Raw genomic sequence first — 27,910 nt, 5'->3', positions numbered from 1 at the left:
ACCCAGACCCAGGAAGACAAATATGGACTCTCTCATAGGTGGCTTTTAGACATAAAACACAGGAAGGAGGAAAAGACAAGCTCTCCAGAGTAAATTGGGAGTATGGGGGTCATGAGAGGGTAAAAGGGGAGAGGGGAGGAAGAGAAGGGAGCAGAGAAAAATGTATAGTGCAATAAAAAGACTTTAAAAAGAAAAAAAATGTAATCAAAACATAGTTATAAAATCCTCAAGTTTAAAAAGCAGCATGGCGCTGGCACCAAAGCAAACACACACACTACCTTGTGGGCTTATGCTGGTGACCTTGCATTTGGAGGAAGATACACATGGACCCCAATCTAAGGCATTGTAATTCCATGAATTTGAGGAAATCGAGGGGACACTCATGAACTGGCATCGTAAGCAGGGTCCTTGTTGGTGTTCATGGCCACCATGTGCAGCGCTACAGTAGAGAAAAAGCACAGCACAAGGCTCGTGCACATGATCTGTTCTCAGAACACAGGCTCAGTTCTCAGTGACCACTGCAAATCTTAAATCACTCTGCTTAAAATCTGCTGTAGGCACCTATCCATAAGATGCAGTCGTGCACAAAATGTCTATTTAACCTGGCATTATGTGCTCACAGCATGTTGTGAAACTGTGAGCTGGAAACTTCATATTGTTCACAACACTTAACATAAGACCTAGAATTTGGGTACTGTTTCATCGTGCATGGTGAGCCATACAGACGTCAGGACCAGCTGTGTGTTTCCATTTCACTCGTTTCTTGCTAATGCAGAGAATTAAGGACTAAACACCATAACTGGGACAAAGGAGAATTCCTAAAGTCAAAGGAAATCTCACTGCCTTTGTGCTTGTTATTTTGTATTTGGAACAGTCACCAGACCTTCAGGAATCAAAACGCAGAGTATCTGAGAGAACATTTCTGGACACAGGTTTAATGAGAAAACAAGGGGCCATCCCACCAAACAGACTTATCTTCTTTGGGGTCTGAGAAAGTCTGAGGCCAGTGTATCCACCAAATGTACTGACTTCTTGTTTCTTCTTTTGAGGGGAGACTGCTGGTTGGTCTCGCCTTGAGCGGGCCTCTTCTGAGCATCTCTGTGGAACCCTAAGTAGGATGCAGGCTCCTGGTTACTGTATTGCTACCGTAGCTACTCTGTTGCCCTCCCTAAACACCACCTTACACTGTACCGTCCTTGTTTGTTCTTATTCTCAACCTGCCACACCAAAGTCATGTGGAAAGTGGGAGTCTCGGCCGAGGAGCTGAGGAACGGCCCAGATCACAGTGCTCTAACCGTGTCTGGAATGGTTATGATTGCTGACTGATGTAGGAGAACCTAGCTTATTGTGTACAGTGCCACCCAAGGGCAGATAGTCCTGGGATGTTTAGAGAAGCTGGCTGAGCAGGAGCCAGGCGGAGCAAGCCAGTGAGCTTCTCTTCCACGGTTCCATCCCCTGCTCCTGCTTTAGCTCCCATCCTGACTTCTCTATGATAGACTGCTACATGCAAAAGGAAGCTAAAACCAACCATTTCCTCCCCACGCTGCTTTTGGTTATAGTTATCTATCACAGCAACAAAAAGAAAACTACAATTACTTTATCACTTCATAATATAAAACAAAAGCCGAGTTAACATAACTCTTTAAATTTCTCTAAGATAATTCTATTAGCGTCTAAATCCTCCAACAAGGAAAAAGCAACACAAATAGAAACAAGAACCCTTCTAGAAAATGCCCTTGTAGAAGTGCATCAGAATGTATAATACAATAAATCAATCTTTTCCAAACAAATTCAAATCTGTCAATCATTCCTTCCCTTCTTCATGCTAATCAACTCATAAGTTCAATTATTTGTCCACTTATTTTACACTGACGTTTTCTAGAAGTTTCCAGCCATGGCAGTTTTGTGTTTGTTCTTGCTGTTGTCTTGGAAAGAAGACCCATGGAAAGAAATTTATTTGTTGAGTATATTTTGCCTGCAGGTGCACACAGGTTTCCTCCTTTGAGTACCAGAACACTGGAATGATTCCTCCACAGAACCAAAAATGCTTCTGTGAAGGAATTCTGAATCATTCACTCCTTTCTGACTATTGTTAGCCTGAACCAATGTGCAACCCGAAGCCCTAAAAATCTGGCAGGTCCTAGGTGCAGTGAGACAGTTCGCAGTGACCATGGACTCTGGGCCAACACAGAGAATGAAAAAGCCCCAGTAGAAACCTTCCACAATGTGACAGGACTGGTCCTCCGTCGGCCGAGGCAAACAACACTCGCAGTCTATAGTTGAGTAAGTTGTTTACAGCTCTGGGCTAGGTGGTGTCTAAGTTTCACTCCTCTCAGCTCTTCTCCCTCCTGATAATGTATCAGATCCAGTGTGCTGCCACTATTCCCGTGCCCTTACAGATTCCGTACTCATCACCAGGACGCTGACACACAGCCTTCTAGCAGCGACACCTAACTAGACATGATCTGGAGAACACGAAAGACTACCCCAAAAGGCCATTAGCTCTATGGATCGGTTTTGAAATCTCAGCATAAAAATGTTCCCCTACATTTTCTGAACGTCCTCATTTTTAAGTATGGTCACGTCTTCAAGTCGCAGGGGGATGATAAGCCCTGTGCTGAAACTGTAGGTGGCCTGCCTTTCTCATATGGCAGGGTGGACGACAGCAGGGATCCGCGCCATAGAGGCGGTTCTAGTCAAGCCAGAGAAACCCTAGACCCTAAAGTCCCACCACGGAAGAGATGACTCAGTTAAAGGAGTTTGCAGACAAGCCTGACGAGCTGAGCTGAGTTCCATTCCCAAAATCAAAATGATAGAGGACTGAGTGCAACCCGCTGACCCTCACACGCATGCCGTCACACAACAGCCCTCTGACCCTACCCGCTGACCCTCACACGCATGCTGTCACACAACAGCCCTTCCCTAGTGTAATTCTACTTTATACAAGTGTGGATCCAGCATGCAGCAGCTATATACTGGATAATATCATCTTAACTGCTGTAGAAGAGATGATCAACACAACTGGAGGAGACAGCCAAGCTCCATGCTACACAGTTTAGAGATGGGACTGTAAGTCACAGGAAGACTCTGAATTGCGCCCGCCAAAAACTACTCTAGTGTGAAGTCTGGTGGACAGTTTCATGTATACATTGGACAATGTATTTTTTTTTTGTTTTTTTCCAGACAGGGTTTCTCCGTGTAACAGCATATGTTTTATGTTTAGATTATGGGAAATACATCTGAGAATGAAATTAACACAGAACCAGTTGACAAAATGACAAGAAAGAAAACTATTACTCAATTAAACCAGAATGTGATATTCTGGGAATCCAGTAAGGTATTGCAACAACAGAAAGAAGTATCTTTTATATAAAACACATCACATGTTTAACAATGAATCCTACAGTCTGCGAGCTGGCGGTAACAGAACAGTAAACTCACATATATTGGAGAAACTTTGTGTCTTGGAAGCAGCGGCCTAAGGAAGCGCACTGGTGCTCAGCGAGGCGCGAGCTGCAGCTGAAGGTGCTCTCGCACGCTTTACACTTGTAGGGCTTCTCTCCGCTGTGGATTCTTTGGTGCCGGTTAAAGCTTGACCTCTGGGTGAACGCCTTGCCACAGTCTTTACAACAGAAGGGCTTGTCCCCAGTATGAACCCTCTGGTGCTGCGTTAGGCTCGATCTTTGATTAAACGCTCTGCCACAGTCTTGGCAGTGGTACGGTTTCTCTCCTGTGTGAATTCTCTGGTGTTGGATCAGAAGGAGGTTGCGGCTGAAGGCTTTGTCACAATCTTGGCACTTGTAGGGCTTCTCTCCGGTGTGGATTCTCTGGTGCCGAGTAAAGCTTGACCTCTGAGTAAAAGCCTTCCCACAGTGCTTACAATGGTAGGGCTTGTCCCCCGTATGAACTCTCTGGTGCTGGGTGAGGCTCGAGCGCTGTTTAAAAGCTTTGCCACAGTCCTTACAGTGGTAAGCCTTCTCGCCAGTATGGATTTTCTGGTGTTGAGTGAGGAAAAACACACGGTTAAAGGCTTTGCCACATTCGTTACATTTATTGGGTTTCTCGCCAGTGTGACCTCTCTGGTGCAGGCTGAGGCTTGATCGTTGATTAAAAGCTTTGCCACAGTCTTTACAAGAATAGGGTTTCTCTCCAGTATGAATTCTCTGGTGTTGAGTAAGGCTTGATTTTTTATTAAAAGCTTTGCCACAATCTTTGCAATGGTAGGGCTTCTCGCCAGTATGAATCCTCTGGTGCTGAGTAAGGAGAGAATTACGGTTGAAGGCTTTGCCGCATTCTTTGCATTTGTAGGGCTTCTCTCCAGTGTGAACTCTCTGGTGTAGGCTCAGGCTTGACCTTTGGTGAAACGCTTTGCCACAGTCTTTACAATGGTAGGGCCTCTCTCCAGTATGAATCCTCTGGTGCTGAGTAACAGTTGATCTCTGATTAAATGCTTTGCCACAAAATTTACAGCAGTAGGGCTTCTTCCCGGCATGGATGCTCTGGTGTTGCGTAAGCAGTGACTTGTGGTAGAAAGCTTTGCCACATTCTTTACATTTGTGATGTTTGACACCAGAATGAATCCTATGATGCTGTCTGAGGCTGGAACAATAGGTAAAGGCTTTGCCGCATTCCTTACATTTGTAGGGTTTTTCTCCGGAATGACTTCTCGGAAGGCTGGAACTTTTACTGAAAGCTGTGTTGCAATCCATCCCCTTGGAAATCTGGTCTTGAATATGGATATACTGGTGGATGATGAGTTCTGAGTATTGATGAAAGACGGTGTCGCATCTGTAGCATTTGTAAGAGTCCTTTGGGAAATGAGCAGACTGCTGATCCGCAGGATCTGCCTCATGGCTTACGTCACTGCCATCTTCATTGCACTGATACACCGCCTCTCCAATAAACGCGCCCTGGTGATTATTTAAGGCAGACGCCTCAGTAAAGGCCTTCCTATTTTCTTTACATATATACTGGATTTCTAAAATATCTGTACTTGAATTTTGATTAGGTGATACTGGATGTGTAAAGAATCCGCCGTATTTATGGAAATTCTGCGTTTTGACACATGAAAGACCTATTTGTGGATTATATATTAAGGAATTTTTCATCATGGAGTTCTCAAATTGATTACATTTAGAATTTTTTTCTTCATTTTTAAGTTCCCCATCTACAAAAAGGTTTGAATGAAAGCTTAACCCAAAGCTACACTTGAAACTGCTGAAGTCAGTAACTGAAGAATGGGCTAGACCCCTCTCTGTCCGTCCCAAACCATCTTTGAAAGGAGGGATACAGTTCAAACACTGACTCTGATGGTTACTGACGGAAGCACACGGCTGTTCACAAGTAACAGGCAGAGCCTGAGGGTTTTCTTGAGCCATTTCAGGTTCTTGCTGCCTACTGGGAGCAAAGCTTCTCCCACCATCAGTTATTACACACGGGTTATACCCATTATAATACGTCTTCGGAACTGCATGCCCCTCTAGACGGTCCCTTTCTTCTCTGGAGCACAAATTGTCAATGTCACCGTTTCTATGGCTTCCATTGATCAGTTCCTGGAATGAATACTTTATGTTCTGCTCTGGTGAAAAGTGTGGGTTATAATGAGGAAACACACCTGAAAGAAATCAAGACAAAAAAATTATTTCACTCATTAGACTCTGATGAATACAATTTACATATCTAACATCTAAAATCATGCTAAATTTAGCACAACAGCAAACAGCAGAATGGAAAAATCTATGGCCTTCATTGCTTTACTGATACTGAACACAATGACTCTGGAAGAAAATAAACACTCCTTTTTCTTCATAAATACTGAATTTTTCTTTTGTAAATGAAAAGCTCATAGAGATGTGTTACCCAACAATTTGGATTTAACAGTATAAAATAGAATAAGAAAATCTTTCAGATAATAAATTTAATTTTATGTGTTTTGATCATGGTAAAAAGCTAAGAAAGAAATGAAACTTAAACTTCTCAAAAGCTACCGTAAACAAACTGTCTCTCTTAGACATGAAAGCAGATTTGTCAAGACAGGTGATACAGTAAGGTAACTGTCAAGAATATTCACTGAGCCAGGATGAAATGACCAAGGAGCACAACCCAGTCAGAAAACATCCCTGCCATAAGCAATAGGGGCACTATTTAGCCAGGCAAATAAAAACCCACACAATTTTATTGGTAATAGACACATACATAACTCAGTCTTATTTTAATTTCACCTTACACTGTCCTGCAATATACAGTATTTATAATAGAATTTAATAATAAAATACAGGTAAAGCTGCTAACATAACTCAGTCTTATTTTAATTTCACCTTACACTGTCCTGCAATATACAGTATTTATAATAGAATTTAATAATAAAATACAGGTAAAGTTGCTAATATTAAGGAATATAAAGGAACCTACTGTAAAGACAGAAAATACAGAAAAAAAAAAAGAAGGAAAAAAGAACCATTGTACCATAAAATCCTAAACCATCAGGTGATAATTCAAAGTTTCTTTATAGCAAACAAGTTCTCAGTTTTGTCTATATACCTGTAAATCATTAGCAGTCAGTGTTTGGTAGAAAAAAAATCATAGAAAATCCATTAAAATGTTAATAAACAGCTCTGAGAAAATTGAAAAAACAAATATATAAACAATGTTAATAGAAAACTTCTTTAGCATATTAATATAATATACTATATTGACCAAGAGGTCCTGAAAAAGTCGACAAATTTTCTGAGGCTACCAAACATTATGTAATAACTGTCACATTATACAGCTCCTCATAGGAAAGGGGAGGATTTCAGCCACCACTGTGAATATGGAGACCACTGCAGGAGGACTAGGCTGGAGGAGCACTGTGAATGTGGAGGAGATCACTGCAGGAGGACTAGGCTGGAGGAGCACTGTGAATGTGGAGGAGATCACTGCAGGACTAGGGTTGGAGGAGCACTGTGAATGTGGAGGAGATCACTGCAAGAGGACTAGGCTGGAGGAGCACTGTGAATGTGGAGGAGATCACTGCAGGACTAGGGTTGGAGGAGCACTGTGAATGTGGAGATCACTGCAGGAGGACTAGGCTGGAGGAGCACTGTGAATGTGGAGGAGATCACTGCAGGAGGACTAGGCTGGAGGAGCACTGTGAATGTGGAGATCACTGCAGGAGGACTAGGCTGGAGGAGCACTGTGAATGTGGAGATCACTGCAGGAGGACTAGGCTGGAGGAGCACTGTGAATGTGGAGAACACTGCAGGAGGACTAGGCTGGAGGAGCACTATGAATGTGGAGATCACTGCAGGAGGACTAGGCTGGACAAGCACTGTGAATGTGAGGAGATCACTGCAGGAGGACTAGGCTGGAGGAGCACTGTGAATGTGGAGATCACTGCAGGAGGACTAGGCTGGAGGAGCACTGTGAATGTGGAGCTCACTGCAGGAGGACTAGGCTGGAGGAGCACTGTGAATGTGGAGATCACTGCAGGAGGACTAGGCTGGAGGAGCACTGTGAATGTGGAGGAGATCACTGCAGAACTAGGGTTGGAGGATATAAAGGATGGTGAACACAGCAGGAAGTGCCCTTCGGTGACAATGGGAGGACAAACAGAGCTGCACTTTGGAAAGCCAATGCCACTGGAACAGACTTCATAACACATCTTTCAGGCCTGCTTCCTCAAATCCTGGATCCCGCATTTTTGGGCTCTGCTTCAGTCACTCCTACTGACCTGGGAACAAGAGCATGGTCTTTTGCCTCTTTATATTCCAGGGCTCTTTCCTTTGCTCCAGACAGGTAACCAGGTATGGCTTAGACACAGCAAGACCTGGTTAGTAGAAAACAGAACATGACACTTATTTGATTCTTCATAACTACTAACATATCTGGCCTAGAATTAGGTTCAGTATGAAAAAGATACATAAAAGATATATAATATTACTCTATAACATCATTTTCCAAATGTTATTTCCCTACAGATATACAGTAACACATTTACAATTTAAAGATTCTTAGCTCCATTTTTGTCTACTACCCAATCACAGGTAAAGGGGAATAATTGAACTTTAAGATGTAAATTGTAACAGTTTATGCCACTTGGCTGCTATAATTACCACTAATTTTAATTTGGGATATATATTACCTGAAGAGAGATGGAAAGGATAAAGATTTTAAAATATGAATATTATCTATTTCAATTTCTTCACCTCCCCCCATTTCTCTCCTGAAATCATAGGCTCCCAAGATATACTCAGCAATGCAGGGAAACTAAATGCAATGCTGAATTCGAAACTCTGCAGAGTGAGCCTCACCCAAGAAGACCAGGTTCCGATAGTTTTCCAGCATCACGTCCTTATACAGAGTCTGCTGTTCGGAGTTCAGGCATTCCCATTCCTCTCCAGAAAAATCGATGGCCACATCCTTGAAGGTCAACGGTTCCTAAAATAAAAACAGGCAGCACAATGACCATGTGGCCATTGACCCCATTCTTGAATTTGACCCAGGATAAAGGAGTTAGGGAGAATTACCCTTCACACAGGGGAGCGGTCTTAACGGAGACATTTCGCCCCAGTGGCATTTCTATTGTATCACCTAACTCTCGAGTAAAGACGATATAAAGTCCACAGAAGCAGGGTAGATTCTATGCTTTTATGAAAAATTAAATGTAATGGCATCAATATAAGTATTTACATTTTAAAGTTATTTTAATATAAGATCATGTATGTCTATTTTCAGGTGAAAAGAACATGCTTATGACTTTTTGAAACACTGCTACCTCTTTTGGGGGTGGGGGTGGTAGCTCAGACCTAGGACTTTACACAAGCTAGGAAACTGATCTATAACTAAGCTCCATCCCAGCCAAGTATACACCTACCCATCCTTGAAAAACTGAAACAAAAATTAAACAACATTACCTTTGCAAAGTATGGTACTATGTTATAATATTTTAATTGAATTCTATAAGTAAATTAATCATAATTGATTTTGCCTCCAATATAAAAAATATTGATGACCAGCAAGATGACTCAAGCAGGTAAAGGTGCCTGCTACCAATCCTACCAATTTGAGTTCAATACCAGGGACACACACTGTAGAAAGGACTGACTCCTACACGATATCCTCTGACCATCACATGTGTGTTGTGGTATGTACATGCTCCACATACATACACAGGTAATTACATACAAAGGTAATACAAACCTTTGAGAAAAGGTGCTGAGTTAGAAAAGCAATGTAATGGTTAGGCACTGCTTCTTCCACTTTTACTTGCTACAATACTTAACAAACTCACTAACAGGCCTACCTTCTCTCAAGCACTTCGGAATGGGCAATGTGACAATTCCCTGAGACACGTTCCCAATAGGATAGCTCGTGCTCAAATCTCCACACAGATCCCTGGAGTCTAAGGCAGAGTCCAACCCTGCAGTCCTGGGGATTGTTTCTACTCTTTACCACAAACCTGCCTTTCATCTGCTTCAAAACTGCGCTCTGAAGCCAGCGGTTCTGCAACCTACATTCTTGTGGCTCCTTTTTTATGTTAACAGTATATTAGTATGTGTTAAAGACATCTCTTCTCAGCACTGAGTTGGTGTCTTTATTCCACCTTTTGGATAATATTTACTCATGAAAAGGTGACCATTACAACTGAGGGAAGATTCCCAAGGTGTAAATGTAGCTCAATATCTGTGATCAAGTCTACAGCGTTTTTAAAAATCAGTAATTATTAACGTTCTGCAGCAAACTTGGGTGTTGGAATATCCTTCTTTCTTTTTTTTAATATTTATTTATTATGTATACAATATTCTGTCTGCGTGTTTGCCTGAAAGCCAGAAGAGGGCACCAGGCCTCATTACAGATGGTTGTGAGCAACCATGTGGTTTCTGGGAATTGAACTCAGGACCTTTGGAAGAGCAGGCAATGCTCTTGACCACTGAACCATCTCTCCAGCCCGAATATCCTTATTTCTAAACTTAAAATAAATACACAATTTACAACGTTGTAAAGATAGCGCAAAATGTGTAAATACTGTCAGGTCCAAAGCTTTCCTTCCCCCAAAGTGGCAGTGCTGGTGACGCGTCCTAAACAGGACTTTGGCCAGGTAAACAGAAGGACTGTTAGTGGACAGACAGAAGGACTGTTAGTGGACAGACAGAAGGACTGTTAGTGGTGGACACACAGAAGGACTGTTCATGGTGGACAGACAGAAGGACTGTTCGTGGGCAGACAGAAGGACTGTTAGTGGTGGACAGACAGAAAAACTGTTCGTGGGCAGACAGAAGGACTGTTAGTAGTGGACAGACAGAAGGACTGTTAGTGGTGGACAGACAGAAGGACTGTTAGTGGTGGACAGACAGAAGGAGTGTTAGTGGTGGACAGACAGAAGGACTGTTAGTGGTGGGCAGACAGAAGGACTGTTAGTGGTGGACAGACAGAAGGACTGTTAGTGGTGGCTCTCGAGTTGAGTTACGGCATCTCTCCAGCCCCAAGAACGCTCTTTTAAAAGCTTCCTCCAAAGTCTCTGTGTCTGGGGTCCAGCTGGCCACCTGACTCTATGACAGAGAAGGAAAGCAAAGAGAAACAGTCCCGAAAAGGGAAAGACGCTATGTGCTTTAGAACACTAGAGTGAACTACGCCCACTAAGGGTTACCGCTGCTCACCTCACCCCGTTCTTGGTTTTACTGAACTTTCTGAACACTCCCTTCTCTTCTATCTCTGAGACTTTCGCTGAAGTACAAACTTCATCTCAAGATTTATAAGACCATTGTGCAAATTTCCCGTATCTCAGGATTTTTAAGTTTGGTTGGTGTATTTTTTTAAGATCTGTAATAAAAAGTTAGCTTAAAACTTGTAACAGAAAGGGCTCATAGGGAAAAAAATCTATACATCGGTAATCTCAACTTGCTAAAACACATTTCTATGGAACTTGGATTCGACACTTGTTTAGAAAAATAGATGTTTATAAAAAGCAAAAAAAAGTGTGTGCCTGATGGCTCACTTTGGAATAAATAGCCACCAAGAGACTGGCAGGCATGGGATCTTGGTTAAGGTGACCATGTAATACAAACCAACTAAGGCAGCACCCACAAAATTCTGTGTGCTACTGAGCCCCTGCTTGTCACTGTACTAGCTGAGATTAAAAATGCAGCACCAGGCCTCCGAGATGTTTAGGGTCAGGATGGATTTTTGCATGGAGATTGTTTTGTTTTGAGGGTAAAATATAACGGATGAGAACAAGAGCAGGAATGCGGCTCCTGGAAGAGGACTTAAACCATGTTTGATGATTGGGAGTTATGAATTCCTAAGATTACAAGGTCAACTCAGGTTAATAGAAACCGACTTAAAGATGTATGTCTAACTACTTATGTCTTTGCAAGCTGTGTTCGACACCAGGCTTCTAAAAACTTTTTTTTTTTTTTAGATAAGGAACATGTTTGATGAATAAGGTTCATTAATTCCTAAGGTCCATTCAGGCTAGCAAAAACTAACCTGAAGATGTATGTCAGCCTCTTTGTCTTTGTTAAGTTTTTAAAGCTTTAGCTTTACTTGGATAAACTGGCTCATACAAGAAATTATGACATTCTACAAAGGTATACTAAGGAAGGACCAGGGGACTGGAGAGATGGCTCAGTGGTTAAGAGCACTAGCTGCTCTTCCAGAGGACCTGAGCTCAATTCCCAGCAATCACAAGGTCACTCAAAACCATCTGTAATAAGATTTGGCACCCTCTCCTGACCAGCAGGCATACATGTAGACAGAACACTATATACATAATAAATAAATAGAAAAGAGAGAGAGAGAGAGAGAGAGAGAGAGAGAGAGAGAGAAAGGACCAGGAAAGCAAGGTTCCCAGTCTCTGTGAACTATACTTATGGTTTAAAGTTTTATCTTGATGCTAAAGGATCTTCGATTAAATCTCCAATTGTAATTTTTCAGGCTCAAACTTAACAGGAATAAAACTGAAAATCCTAATCTTATAAAAGCCAAGAACTTGTAAACTGTTAAAGATAATTAAGCCATGCAAGTTACGGTCAGTTACCGCATAAATGATTAGTCTTTTAAGGGGCTCAGAACATAACTTATGCTGAGTACAAATGTAATTCATTTACAGGGACAACCTTTAGTCTACCGAACATGTTGTCAAGATTGAGCTTAAAACAAGTAAAGCTTGTTTTAAAAAAAAAAATCAGGTATACTTAACAAATTCAATGATAGCCATCAAATTTCTGAGAGAGATCTGCTGAAAAACATTTGAGGTATTTAGTAAAAAAAAAAAAAAAAAAAAAAAAAAAAAAAAAAAAGCTTCCTGTGACAGGCAGAAACGGCAGCTGCAGCTCCTGACAGCCCTCACGTCTTCTTTGAGAAATGGGGCAATGTCCCATTTCTCCCCTGGACTGTGGCTCAACTATGTTCATCAGGCGCATTTCTGCCCTTCAGTTTGCCATTAGCCAGAACCCTGCCAAAACCATGGAAAAGTGGGACTCTGAAAAAAATCTGCCTTTCCTGCCCTTGCCAAGGCAGGTCAGTTCCCCAAGTACCTCCTCTTGAGAAAAGTTTCTTGGATCTTTCTGGGCCTGTGGCCAAAGACCGATGATGCCCAAAGACCTCTGTCCCCCCAAAAAGCCACCGAGATTACCAAGAAGGAGCCCAGGCAGCCCATCCAGATAGAGGGTAAGTCTTGGTCATTCTTAACTGATACAGAGGCCATTTGGTCTATAATTCCTACTCAGATTTATTCTTCTCAGTTCTATGACGGGGTCAGACAGTTTAGCTGACCTCAGCCAGCCCCTCCCAGTAGGCTACAGCTGCCAGATCCGTCCAATCAGAGCTAGAAAGTCTGTTTCACCTTGGGAACATCTTGGTTTTACAATAACTTGGAGTACAAAAGTTATACGCATTACTTGCTGATGGTACAAATTTTAAAAACTCTAAATAAATAAAAAAGGTTTTTCGGGCTGAGGCCCGATCAGGATCAGGCGTTGCTTCTCTTAGGGTCCCCTGCTGAGAAAGGCAGACTTGCAGACAGCTTTGCCTTGCTGACAGGCTTCATGCTGACAAAGGTAAACGCAGAAAACAGACTTACATGTTTTTAAAAAGATGCTTTTTACTATTCCTTTATTTAAAGAACTTGCTTTTCAATGACTGCTCTCAGTAATCAACCACCTCAGTGGCCCTTGCTGCCACAACTGACAACCTAAGCTTGGCCCCTTGAACTGACATTATGGAAGGACAGAATCCAGCCCTCCCTGCAAGTCGTCCTCTGACCTCACAGGAGCACCAGGGCTGGCAAGGACCTGGCCCGCTCTGAAGATTAAACAAATGAAAAAGAAGTGATAATAATAGAACAACGAAGCAAGAAAACGCCCAGGAGCCCTACCATGTCCATCTCCAGAAGTAATGGCAAAGGACCGGGAAGAGGAGACCCCTTCATCTCCAGGACTGGTTTACAGAACACACTTCCCAGGATTACTTGGCAGCCTAGATTCATTCTAACACACTTGCACCAAAGATTTAATTAAGCAAACAGAAGACCTCCCACATCCTAAGCACAGAATACTACCAAAAAGCTGAAATAGCTGAACTGCCCATCAGACGAGCCTCTTCCGAGGCTCAAGACATCTAGCGGCTCCCAGTACCATCTATGCACAAACCTCAGCTGCTAAGATGACGGAGCCCAGACACTGATATACACTGGATGCTCTCAGACACCAGAGACACGGCAGATGCTGTCAGGCATCTCTGAAACCGGGGCAACAAAAGGGGCAGAGAACGAGATGAGGGCAGGCAGACCCATTACTATGTAAAATCCCCAAAGGGGAAGCTCAACGCCAAAGCATTCTGACTGGGTTCCTATGTCTAAGGAAGACAAAAGGAAAGGCATTACGATTTTTAAAATAAAGCGTCCGTTGATTTTATATGAACTATCCCCAGAGGAAACCCTTTAAAAAGTGTCACCCGGTATGTGGAGAAAAAAATAAATCAAAACCAATCAACCAAAACCTATGCCTACTTGAAATGCAGCATGGGAAATAGGTGTTAATATTGCTATTATTTTTTAAGTCAGCAGTTGGAAATAGAGTCGGGAGATGCAAATTCAGGAATCTTCCGCCACCCATGAGAGAAGCGAGGTTGGGAGAAGAGGAGGCGTCTGGATGTGAGGTTCTGCTTCGCGTGTATTTGGAACGCACGGGAGGAGGGACCGGCCACCACACAGAACACAGCTCCTTCCACTGCGGGAAACCCATACCGAGGCTGGCACATACCCTAACCCCAGCGATCCTGGTCATCGCCACCCAGTTCGGGCTGCTGGACCGGAGCGCTGAGGACTCCAGCGGGGAGCCAGCCGCCCTCCAGGGAGTCACCCGTCAGAGCGGCCTTCGCCCCCAGCCCAGCAAGGGGAGCCCACCGCCCAGCAGCTCGGGGGCGCGGCAGGACACAGGGGCCTCCAGCACACCCACGGGGGACTCGACCCCGCCACCCCCAGAGCCGTCCGAGGAGGGCGGGGCCGCCATAGCGTCCCTCCGGGAGCCGGGTCCCTCAGCTCGCCGCGCCACGCACACACACGGCAGCTGGCTCTCCGTGCCCTCCGTCCTCCCTCCCCGACGGGCGACCGCAACCGGTTCCCACCGGCTCCACACAGCCTCCCTCCGGTGTCGGGGAGCCACGCACACTCACCATTGTGGCCCGGCGTCTGCGGCGCCCGAGTCCTCCCGTGATGGCCCGGCACCAGCCAGACGCAGAGCAAACGGATGCGGCGGGGCCGAGCGAGCGTCCACACCGGAAGAGACCCAGCCTGAGCAGGATTCCAAGATCCTGGACTTCAGAAACAAAACGTGAAAGCCCGCCCCCGCCACCCTTTCTGAACGTCTGATTGGAAGGTCTGACTATCGGGATGCCACTGATTGGATGACTTTCAGGTCCCGCCCCATTAAGCCCCAGCACTACCCTAGGAAGCTGGAATGACAAATCGTAGTAAAGCTGACCCTAAAAGGGGACATTTGTATTTAATCTTGTATATAAGAGCATACCGATTTATGAATCGTATGTATGTATATTATTCTCAATAGAAAAGAACTTTGTGGCAATTTTTTTTCTGAATTCTGTTCCCGAATTCTAAATTTTAAAATGGGAAGCAATCCCCTGAATCAGCAATATTCAATATTAAAAGGGGGAGTAACACTCAGTATATCCAAAATGTTATCATTATGCGGAATTGCTGCTACTGATATATATATGCATATGTACATATACACATGTATTATTACTGATGTATATATACACATTACAAGAAATACTGGGTATATATACAAAAAATACTGTGCATACACACACACATAAATTTTGGTTACTGTACTAAATTGTCAAGATTCATCAAGTCTTCAGCAGGTTTCAGTTAAGGCCGGTCACATTCCTCCTCTGAGGCAAGGGGCCTGAGAATTTCTCCCATTTATGTCAGAGGTGAAGAAATACAATTTCCTGCCAATATTTCTCTTAGGCCCAGGGCATGGGAGTAACAGGGTCCTCAAAGAGAGCAGGGGCTCCAACCAAGAGGGGTCCACAGGTGGGGATGGGAGGGAAGCCCGTGTTTCCTGACCCTTTTACGGACTTGCTCTCTGTAGCTCAAATGTATTAAAGCCAAAACTCGTTTTGTTTTGTTTTCAGTTTGGCCTTGGACCTGACTGACAAGCTGTGGACATCTGTGTTCTCCTGTGATGTGGAGTGCTGTGTAGATTTAAGAAGCCAACCATATGCACAAATGACTGTATGTGAATGAATGAATCTTGTATAATTCAACACCATCTACCAAGAGATCCAACTTTAATTAGTGGGAAGGGAAATTAATGCGTTCATAGCAGCTACCATTTGCCACGTAATTTACAATTAAAATACCATTAAGTCATGGCATCGTGCCTATAAGGGCACATTACTTTTCTGCCCCACTCCAAAACTTATTTGTTGGTGATTGGGTTGCCCTGCAATAGAGGTTCAGCCGGGCCACTTCTGGTGCATCTGGTAAGTGAGCGGTTGTCAAGATGGCACAGCCACAGAAGGGTGAGCTGGCTATCAGCCAAGGCATCTTTACCAACACCTCATGATAGCTCATCATTCCAGCAGGCTGAGGTGTCTTGAAAGAAAGATGAAAAGCATTCGGGACCATTCCAGTCCAGGTGTCGGAGTAATGCACTTCAATAGACACAAGGTTATGTGAGCTATGGCCCAAGGAGGCCAACTCAGCTGCGAAGCACAGAAGCAGACACCACCGTCTGATGGGAGCTACAGAAAAAGCATGTTGCCTAGGTTGTGGCTGCAGGGAGGAGCGAAGACATGCTGACATTTCTGCATCCAGGATCAGTATGCCTCTTCTTATTAATGAGGTTCGTCTGTTCCAAGTCAAGGAGTTTACCCAAACAAGGCTGGAATCCCACAAGTCTTCCTGTCTTCCAAAGCCCAAATCCTTACTCCAGAGCATGTGATCCACCCCACCTGTGTGGTCCTCTTAGGGCTTGAATACTGACCTTGATCAAGAGAGCGGGCTTTGTGTCCAGGAACAAGATAGCCTTCATTACTAGGAATGGTCTTTTCGGCAGAATTCTTCTCCAGCTTCTGCAGAGGGCCTAAAATAATTTGGAAAAATGTTTTTCTAAAAAAAAAATGTGAGAAAAATTTGAGAAATCAAGAACCAACATACATTTTCATTTCTTATCACAAGAGAAATTTGAGGACACATATAATGTACCCCACAGGCATGAACGTTCTTTTTGCCCGGTTTTTTTTTTTGGGGGGGGGGGTATTTGTAGGAGTTTTTTTTTTCTGATGCAGGCAGGATGAGATTGCTGTGCCTGAAACAATATCTTACTATGAAAACAAGTGCCTCACAGACATGTGGAGTGTCTGCTGGAATAGATATGCTCGAATTATTTATCTTATCTTGGTTTAATTTTAGTCACTCATTTGCATCTAGAAATGTATCTTCTTCTTTTAGATTTTACAGTTTAGTGGGATATATGTTTTTAACATATGTCCTAAGGATTTCCTGAATTTCACTGGGGGTCAGCTTAAACGAGCAGCCAGCTCCCAGCACAGCCATCTCTGAGATGGTGTCATGTTTTCATGCATACCTGCTGCACTGGTAATTTCCCAGCGTGCTGACTTCCACATAGCTGTTCACGGTACCTCCACTTTGGGTAAGTTGTGGTTCAATATCTAAATATCCTGTCTTTCCCGTTGTAATAGATTCTATGAAGATTCCTTCAACATGTGCGATTTGCTGTCTGCCTTAACCAGGACTTGGTACTATGTGTGTAATTTTAAATCTGAGTAATTACTATCAGGCCACATTCATTTTTTAATTTGATAGATATATGTTAGATTTTCTGCTTTCATTATATGTCTTTTACATATTCTGTACTCTACACATGCATATAAACTCATGCATAAACACATAAATACATACTTTAAAATCTTAGATATTTCTACAGTCACACAGTATCATTTCCACTATGGTTTTTGATCTTTTGCTTTTCTCTGAAAAGTATGCTTTATATTAAGAACAGCAAGCTTCATTTAGACCTGAAATCGCATCTTTAAACAACTTAAGCTTTAAAATAAGTAAGTCTGTGCAAAATTTCATATGTCATACAGTATTCTTTTCACAAATGATTTTGCCTATATACTTATCCAAAATCAAAACTGAGATAAGATTGACTATTTGGCATCTTTTGCTGTGGCTGGCGGCAGCCCTAGCCAGCCCTGCCCTAGCCTTTTTCTGCCTGAAAATTAATGAGAATTTTTGTTTATTGTAGAATATGCCAATAGGAACCTTCTTGATTAAGAAATTATACCCCCATTTTTGCAAGAGCGGAAGCACTGTCAGCTGCTGCACCATCTCTGGCCCCATGACATCTTTTTACTACATGGTTTTATTCTCAAATCTTTTTATCAATTTCTGTTCATTCTGTTTCTTCATTTTATTCTTTAATCATTCAATCTTTGTGTTGAGTCTATCAGGAGAGCTTTTTTGTCAAATGCTGCTTTGCACATAATGAAATGATTACAGGAATTTAGACTTTATTCTCTCAAAGTGATGTGGAATATTTTTTTGATTTACATATGTTGCCCCATTGCTACACCCCAGAAATAAATACTACTTGATCATTAAGGATGATTTTTTTAAAAACTCACTACAATTTATCTGTCTGTCTATCTGTCTGTCTGTGGGTATGTATGATAAGGCACATGTGTGGATGATGTAGGTGGGTCATCTGTCAATGTGTTGCTTTCATTGGTTAATTAATAAAGAAACTGCTTGGCCTGATAGGTCAGAACATAGGTGGGTGGAGTAGACAGAACAGAATGCTGGGAAGAAGGGAAGTGAGTTCGGCGCCATAGCTCTCCTCTCCGAGGTGGATGCAGATTAGAATCTTTCCCAGTAAACTACCTCCTCGTGGTGCTACACAGATTACTAAAAATGGGTTAATCAAGATGTGAGAGTTAGCCAATAAGAGGCTAGAAATAATGGGCCAGGCAGTGTTTAAAAGAATACAGTTTCCGTGTAATTATTTCTGGGCATAAGCTAGCCAGGAGGCCGGGAGCTGGGCGGCAGGAACGCAGCCCGCAGCTCCTTCTCCATGTGGAGGTCAGTGGACAATTGTGGGTGTCAGTTCTCTACTCCCAGTGTGGGACTCAGGTTGGCAGGGTTGGCATCAAGTGCCTTTACCTGCTGCACCATCACAATAGCCCATAGCTGAAAATTCTTTTAATGTTCTGTTGTATAAACTTTACTGTGCATTTTTGTTTAGAATTTTTGTATGTGGGGTTATTAGTAATATTGCCTCTTTTTTTTCTTGTAATTGTCCTTATTTTGCTTTGAGATGAGGGCATTGTGGGTTTTTATAAAATTAGTATTAGTGTCTCTTTTTATTAACCTATTTATGTAATGTGTATGGGTGTTTGTCTGCATGTATGTTTGTGCTCCACATGCATGCCCGGTGTCCTCAGAAGCCAAAAGAGGGCATTGTGAGGTCTCAGAAACACTGAGGTGCCTACGAACATATCAAAGGGGACACTGGTCAGTTCTCCCAGCACTTCTCATCTCTACCCCTCCCAGGGGCAGGGCTTCCACTTCCCTTCCCCCAGCCAGCCAGATCCCTATACAATCCAGCCATTTTGGCTAGTCCAATCTGACGGCCCAGGCTGCCTCTCTTGGTCAGTGGCTCCTCTCTTGCTCTCCTTCCCTCTTCCTCTCCTGGTCTATCTTGCTCTCTATTTTTAAGAGTTTAAGAATGATTTGAATTAATTCTTTAAGTGTTTGGTAGAAATTGCTAGAGAAAACCTCAGACTCTGGGCTTTTCTTTGGCAGGAAAGTTCTTCTTATTCAGTCTTTTTACTGGTCTCTCATTTTCTACACCTGAGTTATGTGGCAGGGCAAAGGTTCCTCCATCTTGTCTCAGCTGGAGCCATCTTTGGTTTAACCTGAAATAACTCCCAACCCCCATTTTCAGCATGAAAAATCCCATGAGAAAGTACGAAACCCTGTTCTAGTCCCTCAGGGTCTGAATGGCCCAGGTAACTGCTTACTGTTTGGGCTTATTTTAAACTGCCTCCTTGTACCATTCCCCATGCAACTGGCAATCATGACGTAGTTTTTCTGTGATTTTGCCTTTAAAAGCTTCCTATAAGATACAGTCCAGGCTGCTCTGTAAAAAGTGTCTTACAGGTGTCCAGGCAGTCACCACAGATTAACACAGACTCTGAATTCAGACTTTGGTCGTGCTGAGTGGTCTCTACTGCATGACATTTGGAGGTCCCACCTTTCAAGACCCTCTCCAGTTTGACCAACCCCTAATGTCTCCACGTGGGCCCTGGACTGTGGTAGGTGGACCTCCTAGGAGGTACACAACCTGAGATGTTCTGGGGCTCTAGGAGAGAAGGTGCTAGCACTTGCCCAGGCCCCTCTAACACCCTATCTAAATTTTCCTCCATGAGAGTTGCCTGGTCTGTCACCTCTGGAGGTGGGTCATAGAAATGCCCTGTGACATACCTATTCAGACAATTAGACCCGATGGTTACAGGATGGCCTATCTGTCTAAGAGCTGTGATGGCTTCTATTATTTAGACAAGGCCCAGAGCTCTGGGTCAGGATCTTTTTGATCTGCCCACCTTTGCCTTCTTAATGCTGAGATTAAAGGCATGCACTACTAATGCCCTGCCTGGTTCAAGATCTTATACTCACAGAATACCACACAGTTGAGGAACACCAGACTTCAATGGCTGCCTAATGCCCATGTGACCAAGTACCAGGTCCTACTGCTGGAGCACCCTCAGGTCTGGTTTGAGAAAGCCACTCCCACCAATCCACTGCCAACTTGCCTGACGATAACCCACAGGTGCATGCATGACTGTCTTGGGGTTATTGTTGTGGGATATTTGTACACTATGTGAAGATCTATTTGCTGTGACTGGTGTAATAAAAAGCTGAATGGCCAATAGCTAGGCAAGAAGTATAGGTGGGATTTCCAGGGAAAGAAAGGAAGAGAAGGAGGAATTGAGGCATGCAGGAAAAGCCAGGGGACACAGAAAGGAAACTGGGGGTGCAAGATGGAAGAGAGGTAATGCCACATGGTAGAATGTAGATTAATATAAATGGGTTCATTTAAGTTAGAGCTAGTTGAGAACAAGCGTAAACAAAAGGCCAAGCTTTCATAATTAGTAAGTCTCTGTGTCATTATTTGGGAGCCGACTGGTGAGACAGAGAAAGACTCATTATAGGTGACCAGGATAGTCCAGGAGATCTGCCTGGACCTAACAGACATTCCCCTAAAACATCCTGATGCAGTGCTCTACACAAATGGGAGCAGCTCCATTAAAGGTGGACCCAGGTACACAAGGGGTTGCAGCAGTTACTCGAGCTGAACAGATCGGGGCCCAAGCCTTTGGGCCAGGTACCTCAGGCCAGACAGCAGAACAGCTTGCTTTGACACAGGCTCTCAGATGGGGAAAGGAAAGTCTGTCACCGTAAATACGAACAGTCACTATGCTTTTGTCATTGCACATGTATACAGACAGTGTGATCTGTAGAGAAATAGGGCTTCTCACCACCGGGGAAGGACGTTATAAACAAAGCAGAAACCTTGGTTCTCCTAGAGGCTGTTTGGCTTCTCCTACAAGTTGCTATCCTCCACTGCCAAGCAATGATGAAGAAGATGACTTCTCTGAGGCAAGAGGTAACAGAGCCCAACCTGGTGTTGCCTGAGACTCCATGGCACAGCCAAGAGGAAATAGAGGCAAAAAGAAGAAATGGACAGCACAAACCCATAGTTTGGTGGAGGACACCAGAGGGAAAGATCATCCTCCCAGAAACAACTGGCAGGCCTCTGGTAACCCAACTTCACCAGGCTTTTCACCTGGGGTCCACAAAAGTATCTGAGTTGCTTAGACCAAGGTATGTAATAACCTAGACTGGATACTTTGGTCAAATGCCAGAGTTGTGCTCAAGTAAATCCAAAACAGAGAGCCCTTATCCAGGAAGAGATCCAAATGAGCAAAGGCTAACAACCCAGTGAACTCTGGGAAACTGACTTCACTGAGATCTGGCTTGCCAGGGGATGATACAAGTACTTGATAGTTTTTTATAGATAGCCTTTCTGGGTAGGTTAAAAGCACTCAGCCCCAGATATACCTATTTAATAGAGAAAAGGGAGAATATATTTTAATATGGACACTGGACTACAGAGGAAAGAAAGAGCTTTGCCGATCCTCATCTTACTCCTGGACAGAGCAGGCATAGTTAGCTCAAGGGCCATAAGCACATCAGCCTTTATCATGGGGGGTAGAAACTTTAAGAAACTAAGTAGACAGGTTGATCAGTACCTAAAGGTCTTAGATCAGTGGTTCCCAATCTTCCTGATGCTGAGACCCTTTAATACAGTTCCTCATGTTATGGTGACCCTCAACCATAAAATTTATTTTTATTGTTGCTTTATAACTGTAATTTTGCTACTGTTATGAATATACAATGAACACACAATATCTGTGTTTTCCAATAATTTTATGCAGCCTCTGTGAAAGTCATTCAACACCCAAAGGTGTCATGACCAACAGGTTGAGAACCACTGTATTAGAGGATTCCATTTCTGAATAAAAACAACTGTTAGGGGGCTGGAGAGATGGCTCAGTGGTTAAGAGTACTGACTGCTCTTCTAGAGGACCTGGGTTCAATTCCCAGCACCCACATGACAACTCACAACTGTCTGAAGATCCAGTTGCAGGGGATCTAACACCTTTGTACCAATGCACATAAAAAATAAAGTTAAATAAACCATAAAATATTTTTTTAAAAAAACAAAAACAAAAAAAAGATAAAGTCTTAAAAAAAAAACTGTTAGGTTGGTCCCCTCGCAGTAGTGTCCCTACAGAATAGGAGAGTCTTAGACTTACTTCTCATGAAATAGGGGGGACTATGTGTGCCTTTGGGAAAAACCTGTTGTTTCTATGCTAATCAACCAGGAATAAGTAGTAAAAATCTTGTCATAACTGAAGAAAAACTCAGGAAGGATTTTATTAATTTTAACCTTTTCCTTGGAGGTTATACTATTTAAAGTTTTGTCAATTGTCTTTATCTCGATATTTTCTAGTTTTTACTGACTCTTTCTTTTTTAAAAGATTTTTGTGTATGGGTGCTTTGCCTGCTATGTCTGTGCGCCACATGTGCAGTGTTCATAGACACCAAAAGAGGGCACCAGATCCTCTGGAACTGGAGTTACAGTTGGTTGTGACCCACCATGTGGCCATGGTGTCACCCATGAAGCTCTGGAGAGAGCACATGCTTCCCTGTTGGGCTCAAACCACTCACACCAAGGGCTGCTTCCTCAACGGGGAGGTTAATGAGTCCTTTGCTCGAGCTCAGGTCTCTCTGCTTCTGTAGAGCTGCTCTTAGCTCATTACAGCCACTTAGTGTGTTAATAGCGAAGACAGGTTCCCTGCACTGGGCGGAAAGCTTTGGAAATGTCTGAGACCTCGCATGCAGGGGCGGTGCACACCAAGGCAGGTACAATGACTGGTGCCAACAGAACATGCTTCTTCATATAGGTAAAATACAGTTCTGGGTTAGTTTAACATGATGAGGGCCATAAGCTCCTCTAGTTTAAAGCAAGTAAATAATAACATTATCTCACGAAACCACTTTTATATGAGAGATGCCAGATGCATGGGTAGCTCTGATGCCAGGGAAGAAATAAAGCAATTAGACAAGAAACTGCTCTTGCCTCTATGCTGAATGTATGCTGTCTTAATTGGAAAGCAGGACACAAAAGAGACTGCCAAACATTGTCAAGAAAAGGAAGAATAGTCCTTCAAAAATCCCGTTTCATAGAAAAGTCTGTCCAGTATTCTAGGATTGTTGACCAAAGATGGATGACACAATGTTGTAAAGGAACCTTGGGTTACTGTCCAGGCAGCCAGCTGTTTTTGACATTTCTCACTTTTTTTTTGAAGTTGCTTGAACACACTTTTCCCTTACTCATTTAATACTGTTTCTTTCTCAGGTCTCTGAGGTGGTTGAAGACTAGATAGTTACATAGTTTTCTTTGTTTAACAGACTCAAAAAGGAAATTCATTAAAGAAATGTATATAAAGTTGAGAGATATGAAAATATAATTTTGAATTGATAACACAAGTCAGAATAGAAAGTGAATTATGTATAATACTTTGGACTCACCAGGATAGGATAATGGAGTATTTTTTCTGAATTTGTCAAATGTAAATGAACTAGACATTGTTGATGCATTTATTGCCTGTATATATTGTACATAGTTATTGTGCTTATTATATATAGATTTTCTTATATTAGTTACAGCCTTTTTTATTAGACAAAAGGGGCAATGCATAAACAAAAGTAATATTTTGTTTATGTTTTAACAAATAAAGTTTGCCTGCAGATCAGCATGCAGAGCTAAGCCACTAAAGGCCAGGGAGTGGTGGCACACACCTTTAATCCCAGGACTCAGGAGACAGAGGCAGGGGGATCTCTGTTAGTTCAAGGCCAAGACTGAATTTGTCTAAAAGGGAAACAGAGCTCGCCCAGTGATTCCTGCACTTGTCTTTAATCACATGCCTTTAATTCCAGCACTAGAGAGGAATATAAGGTGGGATGAGTCAGGAATTCGCTCTTTTTTCAGTCCTAAGATTTCGAAGAGGTAAGAGCTCTCTAGTGGCTTGACCGCTTTGCTTTTCTGATCTTCAGGTTGAACCCCAATATCTGTCTCTGTGTTTTTATTATTTGTGCTACAGATTCCTGGAAATTTCCCTAACACCAGCTTTCCCCCTAACCCCATGATGGCCCCCACTATTAACTCTTCCATTGCTCTTTCCCCCTAACCCCATGATGGCCCCCACTATTAAGATAACTCTTCCATTGCTCTTTCCCCCTAACCCCATGGTGGCCCCCACTATTAAGATAACTCTTCCATTGCTCTCCCACTCTGTCACTCCCCCGACTTGACCACCTATCCCTGATGCATGAGCTGGCTTTTTGGGAGCCCATCCCCTAGGGTGGTATGCCTTGATGCAGGAAGGGAGGAGCTTGGTGTGCTTAAACTTGATGTGCCAGGTTTCGTTGACTCCCCACGGGAAGTCTTACTCTTTCTGAGGAGTAGATGGGGTGGGGGGGAGATAGAGTGGGGAGCAGGAGGGGGAATTGGGGTTGGTATGTAAAATGAGTTAAAAAATGAAAAAAGAACTGAACACACATACACAAAAGAAAATGCTGCACAGGCCTACAGCCCAGTCTATGTCTCAGTCAAGGTGCCCTCCTCTCTTATTTTGTGTCCAGTTGAAATAAATCTAGTCAGCATACCCTCACATTTCAGAATCTATCATGTTTGCCTCAAAATGTCCTCTAAGACCTCATTTCCAGGGCCGTTGGGCCTCTGGCACTGTAACAAATGGAGGAACAGCCGAGTAAAAACAAGTGCCCCTCTGGAAACTGAAAGAGGGCAAATTGAGTCAAAATCCACTGTGCCCTTGTGAGTAGCCGGGAGCTAAACCGTTCTCAGGACTGTAGCACCTGTGGTGGAACAGCTATCTGGAAGTCTCGTGTGGAGGAAAGGCATTTTGCCTGGGACCCTCTTTATCCACCAGGACCTCCATGTGGTTTTCACTGGCTTCTCCCATCATTCTAGCTGGATGATACTGGTAGGTTGGCCCAGGTCCCTGTTCAAGAGAGAACCAGGGCCTTTGGGTAAATAAACTACAAGTTTTGCAAGTGTCAGAATCTGACCCAAGACCACTGCATTCTGTTATCTAAACTCGCGTGTACCCTGTTATCTCTTTGACCAGAGGTCCCCTCCTAAAGAGTTATTTAGGGCAGTTTCTTTGCTTGCAGCAGCTCCCTTCCCCTTTAATGCTCTCCCACCACCATCCCACTGTGGTAGTTTGAATGTAATTGGCCCCCATAATCTCATAGGGAGTGGCACTATAAGGAGGTGTGGCTTTGTTGGGAGTGTGTATGGCCTTGTAGGAAGAAACGTGTCGCTGTGGAGGCAGGCTTTGAGGTTTCTTATGCTTAGGGTACCCCCACCCCTGTGTCTCATTCGACTTCCGGTTGTCTGTAAGATATAGGATTTCTCCAGTACCATGTCTACCTGCATGCTGCCATGCTCCCCACCATGATAATGGACCTCTGAAACTATAAGCAAGCCACCCCAATTCAATGTTTTCCTTTCTAAGAGTTGTCGTGGTCATGGGTATCTCTTCACAGCAATAAAACGCCTAAGACACATACCCAACTTAAATGATCCCATAAATATCCAAACTCCCGTTTGGTGGCACTGTTCTTCCTTTTCAGAGACACACAGCAGTTCATGCCCCAGTTAAAGCTTTATTCTTTGGCTCATTAGTCTTGCTCTCCTGTAAACCTTACAGATATAAGGGGCTGGATCTCAAGATTTGTGGCTTTTTTTTAAAAACTTTTGGTTACTGTATCCTTAATAACTTCCCTCAATGAAAACTGAAGGCATGTCTATCATGACTGTTCTCCACATAGAATACCACCTCATATTATAAAATGAATTCATTGCATGCCTAGTACCAGAGTCTTGTTCCTGGCTTGTTCTCTTGAACCATTTGCCCTTGTTCGGTAAGTGAGCACCCAAGCTATGTAAAGGCTTCATCTGTCATCTCTAAGTTCTGTATGAATGTTGTTCCACCTACAGGATTCAGACGCTGCTTCAGTGTCCCTGCCATTCCTAAAAATCGTATTTGTAACTTAAGAAATGTTTGGTAGAGTGCTTGCCAGGCACACACAAGGTCTTGGGCTTGATCCGCAGCACCACCAGAAGACTCAACAAGAAAGCAAGAGAAAAGTCAAAACCAAGGTGTGTGTGTGGTGGTGGTGGTGGGGGGGGTGAATTATCAAAAAAAGGGTATCCAACCACAACAGAGTGTACAAGTTTGATGGACATGAACCTAAATCTTCTAATAAAACCCTAAAGTGGAATGCCAGGGATCCGGGAGTCATTGGACTATGCTTACAGCTGCAACCAAGGGCTTCCCAGCAGATTCTGGTTAGTCTGAGGACCGTTTTGGCAGAATGCAAAACCATCCAAGGACTCCCTGGAAGCAGGGAGCTTTCAGAGGACCACAGAGTAGAGGGCTGAAGGGCAGTTTTGTATTAAGTTATTCTGATAAACTACTCTGAATCCTTGAAAGCAGTCAGTCCTCAGGAGCCTCTGCTGTCTATACTAAGACAAAGTGAATCTCCCAGAATCACAGGTGGTCCAATACCCATCTCTTTCTGGGGCTGTATGTCCTCACCTTGATTCTGAAGTCCACGGATGGTAAGTGTCAGCAGGCCTATGCTCCCTCTAGAGCAGTGGGTATCTACCCCTTTTGGGGTCCAACAAATGATCCTTTCAGAGGGGCCATGTATCAGATATCATGTACTTATATTACAACTCAATTATAATTTGCTATAAGATAGTAACAAAATTACAGTTATGAAGTAGCAATGGAAATAATTTTATAGTTGGGGGTTACCACATCATGAGGAACTGTATTAAAAGGTTGCAGCCCTAGGAAGGTTGAGAACCAGTACTCTAGAGATACTAGAAAGGGTCTCTGCTCTAGCATCTCTAATATTTGGTCCACGGTGGTACAACAGCTCAATGTTCTTGGATGTGTGCTCTGAATCATGCTCTATGCAAGAACACAATGCTATATAGACTGCTTTCTACAATTTGGTCCATGAGATTTCTACCATAAGGCCTTTTTAAGATGCTGTTTATGGTTTTCATCCATTTGGGTTCCTTATGGATCACTTTTCCCATAGTTACTCTGTAGCCATTTGTGGGACAGACTGTTCTCTGCATTGATTTGTCTGTACGTCTTTGATAATCAATTGACAAAATTAGATAAGATTAAGTAGGGCAGTTTGGGGCTGTTCTGTCCCACTGATCTGTTCATCTATGCCTTCCAATAATACATTAAAAAAATTACTGTACTTAATGGTAAGTGCTTAGAACCAGATGTACAGGTTCTTGAAGTATTTTTCTAGTCTTATGACAGAATTATGTAGAATAGTTGGTACATTTTAGGAATTAAGTTGGCATTTTGCTTAGTCTATCGATGAAGGTGAAAAACTTATTTATTAGCTCAGGAGTTTAGAAAGGACTGCTGGATTCTCGGCTCTCAATTCACATCAACCCCCTTCCAAGGCCCAGAGAACGTTGCTAAAGAGAGGGTTGGAAAGAAGCTATGCACAAGAGCAAGCCAACAAGTCAACATTCTCACGCAGCACTACTTAGACTCAGTGGGTTGGGGAAAAAAAAAAGTAGGGAGGTGAGCATGTTGGGGATGCCAGAGGAATAAAAAGGGGGAGCTGGAAGTAGATATGACCAAGATACATTATTTACATGAGCCAAACTATCAAATAAATAAC

At 43.2% G+C, this 27,910-nt stretch overlaps 1 protein-coding gene across 4 annotated transcripts; it reads right to left on the bottom strand.

The window, feature by feature from the left end:
- Positions 1 to 597: 597 nt before the first annotated feature.
- On the bottom strand, positions 598 to 14,771 carry LOC121452965 (zinc finger protein 345-like). 4 transcript variants are annotated; one of them, XM_041659446.1, is made up of 6 exons: positions 14,653 to 14,771; positions 8,292 to 8,418; positions 7,712 to 7,807; positions 3,442 to 5,614; positions 1,874 to 1,939; positions 990 to 1,108 (listed from the first exon to the last, which is right to left on the bottom strand). In XM_041659446.1, the coding sequence occupies exons 1-5, from the start codon at positions 14,653 to 14,655 to the stop codon at positions 1,879 to 1,881; spliced, it is 2,460 nt and encodes an 819-aa protein (XP_041515380.1). In that variant the 5' UTR covers positions 14,656 to 14,771; the 3' UTR covers positions 990 to 1,108; positions 1,874 to 1,878. The 4 variants fall into 4 exon arrangements, with proteins under 4 accessions (XP_041515377.1, XP_041515380.1, XP_041515378.1 ...); XM_041659443.1 differs by lacking the exon at positions 1,874 to 1,939 and having other exon boundaries at positions 598 to 1,108; XM_041659444.1 differs by having other exon boundaries at positions 997 to 1,939.
- Positions 14,772 to 27,910: the final 13,139 nt, after the last annotated feature.

This window comes from Microtus oregoni, unplaced genomic scaffold (assembly GCF_018167655.1).
Source record: "Microtus oregoni isolate MIOR12 unplaced genomic scaffold, Mior012 000010F_ref0000083, whole genome shotgun sequence".
Taxonomy (NCBI): domain Eukaryota; kingdom Metazoa; phylum Chordata; class Mammalia; order Rodentia; family Cricetidae; genus Microtus; species Microtus oregoni.
This window is presented reverse-complemented; position numbering and strand designations above follow the sequence as displayed.

Coding starts and splice junctions, on each gene's coding strand:
- LOC121452965 (XM_041659443.1), bottom strand. Junction 5,615..7,711: donor GACCATGCTCTTGTTCCCAG/GTCAGTAGGAGT, acceptor GATTTCTTTCAG/GTGTGTTTCCTCATTATAAC. Junction 1,109..3,441: donor ACAAAGTTTCTCCAATATAT/GTGAGTTTACTG, acceptor CATCCTACTTAG/GGTTCCACAGAGATGCTCAG.